The sequence below is a fragment of the Cyprinodon variegatus genome, unplaced genomic scaffold, assembly GCF_000732505.1.
Source record: "Cyprinodon variegatus isolate N-32 unplaced genomic scaffold, C_variegatus-1.0 Scaffold221, whole genome shotgun sequence".
NCBI classification, from domain to species: domain Eukaryota; kingdom Metazoa; phylum Chordata; class Actinopteri; order Cyprinodontiformes; family Cyprinodontidae; genus Cyprinodon; species Cyprinodon variegatus.
In genome coordinates this window covers 976,478-982,660 of record NW_015150674.1, presented here as the reverse complement: position 1 = coordinate 982,660, position 6,183 = coordinate 976,478, and the positions used below count along the sequence as shown (strand labels likewise).

Here is a 6,183-nt window from a genome sequence, read left to right as displayed (position 1 = left end):
TGTGTGTGTGTGATGTATGTAAGTACGTACAAATGTATGAATATGTATGTATATATACGTACGTACGTATGTATATATGTGTGTGGACGCACTGTATATACTGTATAAATCCCCTGCACCTTTTTCTTCCTTTTGCACCTTCTTCTTCTCTTTTTGACTATTTCAGCTGATGTAACGAGTACATTTCTCAAAAATAAAATATAAAACTGTGACTACTCCATCCTCAAAGTTTTAACTTAAATCTGAAAATGTTTTTATGTATTTCACTGATGCTCAATGTTTTAGATATTTGTAGGGGAGTTTTCCACTGAAATGTTTTCAGCTGTCTACCCCCTTTTGCTTCAGTGGTATAAAGAGGCAGGGATGAGGATGTCAGCGCAGAGGCTGATGCTGGATTAATCTTTACTGCTGTGGTGCAAAGATAGGGATGAAGGACACAGACTCGTGGGAAAGATGAGGAAGCTGTGGAGAAAAACGGTGGGAAGTGAATCTAGAGGGAGGAGGCAGCTGTTTGGAGGTGAAACTCAGCCCCCAGGTGTGTCAGTCTGAAACGATCAGGAGGCGGGTTTTTTTTTCTTTTCCTCCTCCTCTATAAATGACAGCATACGGTGCAACTAGGAAGTAGAGAAACAGGAGAGGAACACACAAGGACGTTTGGAGTAGTTTTGGTGGAGGTGTTATCCTCTGCTCATCGATCACTATCATGCAGTTCTGGGACTTTCTGGGCTGCACCAATGGAGGTAGGTAGGCATGAAGCTTTACTCATGGCTTGATGACACTGGTGAAGCACTCTGTGATAGCCAGGCACGGAGGATTTGGCAGGCTGAGGGCTGGAAAGGAATTTGTGCTGCTCACAGCCGTGCAAGCGGTTGCATGCAACCTTTCAGACAGGTAGAGAGCAGAGACAAATAAAGACGCATGAAGGTCTTGGACGCTGTCGATAAACCCTGCTGTCTGATTCCGATTTGACTGATAGGTTAGGGAGCTAATTGTATGTTTTTTTTCTTTATTAAAACTTTGGATCTAGGTTGCCAGTCTAGTTTCCATGAACATGTGTTGTCCCGTCAACAGAGAAGGCTCTACTATTTTGCAAGAAGTCCTGATCTAATGAAGACACACAGTACAAACACCCCCCATTAAAGCTGTGTGGAAAGTCCATTTAAAGGTGCTGACACCTCATCTATTCAAGTAAACATAACTTTATTAAGCAGTTTTCAACCTTGAGCTTTTGTTTAAGTTTTTTGTGTCCAGGGGTTATGTCTTTTAGCATGGATTTAGTGTAGCAGGTTTAATTAAGACTGGAGCTTCCTTAATTACTGTGCAGAAAGAACACCTATTAGATCCAATGAGATTTTTGACATTTTGACACGCTCATGCATGTGTCGTTGTTTTGGGCTAACGCAACAAAACGGCAACAACCCACAGCTATCAAATGTCATAGATGATGTTACAAACCATTTCCTACACACCCAGCCTGAGCCAGTTTTATATTTGAGGAAATTAACGGTAAAAATGGACCCATATCCCTGGGATACGGGGCCTCTATGGCCTTTTTCTGGAAGCGAGTTCGTGGTGCATTTATGTTTGCAGTTGTAAGAAATAAAAACAAGCACACCCTTAAAGTCTTTTAAGACAAAACTGTGCCTTATAATCTTGGATAAGTTATGTTGTTTCATGTCTCGCTTTAAATGTGGTTACTTTATTCTGCTGCATTGAATCCCAGAACAGCTCTGGCTCCAACACCCATCCTGTACCCCCTGGGGCTATGTTTCCTGCTATTGCACTAATAACTATGGCTAAGATACCTGACAGCTTGTGTCATATACCTTTATGCTTTATGACACACAAGCTGTGTCATAAAGCAGAAGAAACAGATCCTCCTTAACTGCATCATTCATCTGTAAAGTTAATCATGTAGTTGCAGTGTTTTGTAGTAATCTGTGTGCAATCTGATGATGGTTTAAAGTTAAAGAAAAAAAACAAAACTTTGTGAAGTAATAGTTAGATGGATGCTTTGGTAGTTCTCAACAGAAGGTTGCCTGGAGGTATCAGGGAAAATGTGGCTTGAGGCAGCCCTCCTGTTGCCCTCATCAGTCGGCCCCTATTTGCATTCAAAGCTCACTGTTTTGCATAAGTTATTCAATGTGGTCGGGACTCTGTGTTAGGTACAGAGTGTGTAATTATAGGGAGACTAACTATAATAACTAGCATTTTTATGTGTTATATTATTTGACTATTTTCTTTAAAATGCTTCACTCTGTAAAAGTAAGGTATTATTAAAAAGGCTTTTTTTTTTTTTTTAATGGCGAGATTTCTGATTTGCCTTCATTTTTTCGGTACTGATTTTACTCTCCAGAAGTGGATAACTCTTTTAAAGAGTTATCTTTTTTTCTTTCCTTTTTTTTTTATTATCCATTGCCCTTTTGAATAATTCAGGCTTGAACCAGCTGTTAAGATCAAGTGATGACACTTTAACAGTTTTATCTCAGCACCGTCTTCGGCTTCATTTGAACGTAGCTATAGTTGCGTCTCGTTTAATAGTCCACTTTAAAGGTATTTTAGAGGATTTTCACAATTTTTATTTATTTTTTTTAAAAGACCGCCCTCTCCACTTAAAAAAAAAAATAAAAAAATGCACATGCACAACCCTGTGCCCACTCCCGAGAGGGAACGCTTACTAAACAGGTGCAAAAGCATGCACGAGCCCATTTCTCATACATGTTTTAAAGTTGCTGTTCTCATAACTCATTCAAGCTTACTGTGTCCGAACGTCGGCCCTAACCCCTAAATCTCTCAATCACTATAAAGAGTGGGGACTATTCAGTGGACTTTATAGTGAACTCAGTTAAGTTACGGTTCAGGCAGATGATCACTGCTTGTTGCTCCCTGTTGCTCATGTAACTCCTCTTCCACTGCGCGTTGCCTGCGCCATCTTTGTTACCCCCGCTGTCGGGTAACGACAGCCTATGGCTACAGCGGGCTGGTGCGACAGTAAATCCCATAATGCTTTGTGAGGAGAGCTCTCCGCGCAAAGCATTCTGGGATATATCTGCCTCTTCTAAGGCCTTCATCTTTTTATACACTTCGTAGACACTTTTTTCTCTTAAGACGCTCGGCCATTTTCAAAGAATCGCGGTGAGAAAAGTGAGCTTCAATGACTGTCTGAAACCATAGCTCACCACAGATATACGCTTTAAAGTGTGCATGCACACAAAAAGATAGCTAATGGGGCGAGCACGTAGGGTGGCCTTACGTAAACATTTTACCAGAATGATTGACAATTAGGAGGACAACTTATTTAGATGATCTACCCGAAAATAAAAGATCGTCCTCTATACCTTTAACTGTTTTGAAGTCTTTGTTTACAAACCAGGGGTCCATAGTTTTTTAGTTTATTTTTTTTGTCCCCCATCTCTGTTAACATATAAATGACAACATAGATGTGTTCAATCCTTTGATCTTTTTACAATGCAGTATTTATTCTTCTCAATTCTTGGTGAAATAATTAGTTTATTGGTTTTACCAAAGTATGACTATTTCTTCTTTCTTTTTTTGTCTTATATTATTATTTAAATATACTATATTTCCCTGAAATAACTTGCTTTGTGCAGATGATGTAAGGCGGGAATTGAAAGTATAGGAGGCTCTGATTTATCCACGAATATAAACCTGCATCTTATTTGGGATTTCAACGTGAGCCTCCTTTGTTTCTGAGCGAGCGAAAGGCTGTCGTTTCAGAGGAGAAGTGAGAGGAATCTGTATCAGATGAATCAGAGGTTGTGTTTCCTAAAATGGAAAGGGAAAAGTTGAAACTTGGTTCCTCTTAGCCATGAGAGATAAGGAACTGCTAAGGTTAAATTTTTACCGTTATTTATCACAGTGGAAGGACTCTGCTAAGGAAAATAACGATCTATACTGATGCAAACTGTTTCTGATTTTAAACATGACAGGAAAGGTACGTCTTAAAAACTCAACACAATTCGCATGTTGAGTTTTTCATTTAAGGGAAACCCTTAAAGATGTATTGTCATTAATTGTTACTTTTCTTGACTGGTTTAAGTCGCTATACCAAAATAAAATCAGATATTCATGCAACTTTAAAAATGACATAGGGGCTCAAAAAACTTTTTACCACAGAAATATTAAGCTATAGCCTACAGAACCCTAGGAAAAAAAAAAACTTCAGGCTTTGTAGTTGCACAACAGTCTTTGACAGGTGCACAACAAAAGGGTTACCTCAGAGGGTTGTTGAACAAAGGTCATTGAAGAGTTTGGGGTAGATTTTTAGGGCAAGAAATGCTGCTGCAGTCAAAACTTCAAGAGCCGCAGCATCCAGATGGATCCAGGACACGGACTACAGCTGTTTCATCTCATGAGCTTAACCACTACTGAACTAGAGAGATTCCCAGAATAATCTTACATGGCTGGATAAAAAAAGTCCCCGACTGTTACTCAGTGCTCCAGACTTCTTATTCCAGCTGAAAGGAAAGTAAATCAGTGATGATTCATTATTTTATTAAGTCCAGTCCACACGGAGCCCCTCCTTTTTCCCTCTATTGCTTTTTGGAGAAACTGATTTCACTAACTAGCTTTACTTTTCTCCTGCCCATGCTGCGAATATTACCAATACACCATGATTCAATGTGTGTTGCTCTGGAAACTGGCCTGACATGAAACCTACAGATAACCTACGGTATAATGTCAAAGAGGAATATAAGAGGAGTTGAAGGGCGCCATTATAGCAAACTGGAGTTAAAGGCAGCGGCTGATGATTATTTTGCTAATCAGCTAACTTTGTTTTTCTTTTTTTTTTTTTAAATATGGTTTTGATATAGGCCAATATAACCAATATTTAGCAGCTAAATTGTAATTAAAATTTAAGCCTTTATATTCTCCATACTGATTTGTTAAGAAAAAGACTAAATGTTAAAACGGCAATGTTGATTATCTTGGCCAACAGTGCCGTCAGATATAGGAGTTTGCCCTGCAACATGCTTAGACTTACTTAGACAGATTTATTTTGTCATTTTGTATACACAATTGTAAACAAAAATAAATTTTGTTTAGAACTGCTCTGTAGACAACTTCATTGTTTAAAGTGCAGCCTTGATAAGGTAAGCAGCAGTTGCTGTTGAGCTGCTTCTACTGCCTCCAGCTCCTGAAGCACTCGCTTCTCCTGGCTCAGGGGAGGAAGAGGACGATGATGACGATGGTGTGAGGGTGGTAGCCCCCTGGGTTGAAGAGGCTAACGTGGTTGAAGCAGCAGTGGTGCCATCGGCAGGTTTAGCAGTGACAGACACAAGGGTTGTCGGTTCAATCTCCGGCTCTGACTTTCAGTGTCGTTGTCCTTGTGCAAGACACTTCACCTGCATTGCCTACTGATTGCGGACGGAGGGACTGGTGGTGCCAGTATATCGCAGCCTCGCTTCTGTCAGTGAGCCCCAGGGCAGCTGTGGCTTCAATGCAGCTTGCCACCATCAGTGTGTGAGTGTGTGTGCGTGAATGGATGAATGACTGTAGTGTAAAGTGCTTTGGTCAAGTCTACTGACTTGAAAAAGTACAGACCATTTATCATTTTCACACAATATATTTTTGGGGCTAAATAATAATAAATTTTTGTTTTAGCTACATTCAAGCTAATGTAGCACTTTGTTGAAAGAAAAACACGGAAAAGATTAGCAAGTATTTTTAACTCTAGATTAATAACAAGTAAAGTTCCATGACATTTGATTTAATTTTTCCAATTTATTCATCTCTTACAAGCTTGATAAAACGAAACCTCCAAAACTGCCTTTTAATACCATGATAAACCAGAACTTAGTAAAAAAAATATCTAAAATAGGATGTTAAATTATTTAAAAAAAAATGGTAGAAAACATTTACATCCTAATTAGATGGATAGAAATAAAGGAACCGTAAGATAAAAATATCCAAAGAAGACCTAAGTGCCCTTTCCTCTTGGAATTCTTTACCTAAGAATTAACAGTAAGAAAAGGAAGATTCATGTGATCCTTGTGTATCATATAAACTACAACACTGGATTTATTGAAAATGTGTAAAACTGAAGAAGCTAAGAGTATAGCTACCTTGATAGCATGTAGTCATCATGAATGAGCTGCCTGATATTTACATCATTTGGAAAATATTAAAGATTTAAATCTTTAAAACCACCTGACAGAAAAA

At 38.9% G+C, this 6,183-nt stretch overlaps 1 protein-coding gene across 10 annotated transcripts in view; it reads left to right on the top strand.

The window, feature by feature from the left end:
• LOC107088538 (focal adhesion kinase 1-like) overlaps nucleotides 1–6,183 on the top strand; it is a 78,268-nt gene that overhangs the window by 1,829 nt on the left and 70,256 nt on the right. For 8 of the 10 annotated variants that reach the window (XM_015380782.1, XM_015380776.1, XM_015380774.1 and 5 more), the window contains exon 1: nucleotides 615–740. The exons of the other annotated variants lie outside the window; for them this stretch is intronic. In XM_015380782.1, coding sequence (XP_015236268.1) covers nucleotides 704–740 — 37 coding nt within the window. In that variant the 5' untranslated portion in view covers nucleotides 615–703. Of the gene's footprint in view, nucleotides 1–614; nucleotides 741–6,183 lie in introns of those variants that run through there. 10 annotated transcript variants of the gene reach the window in all.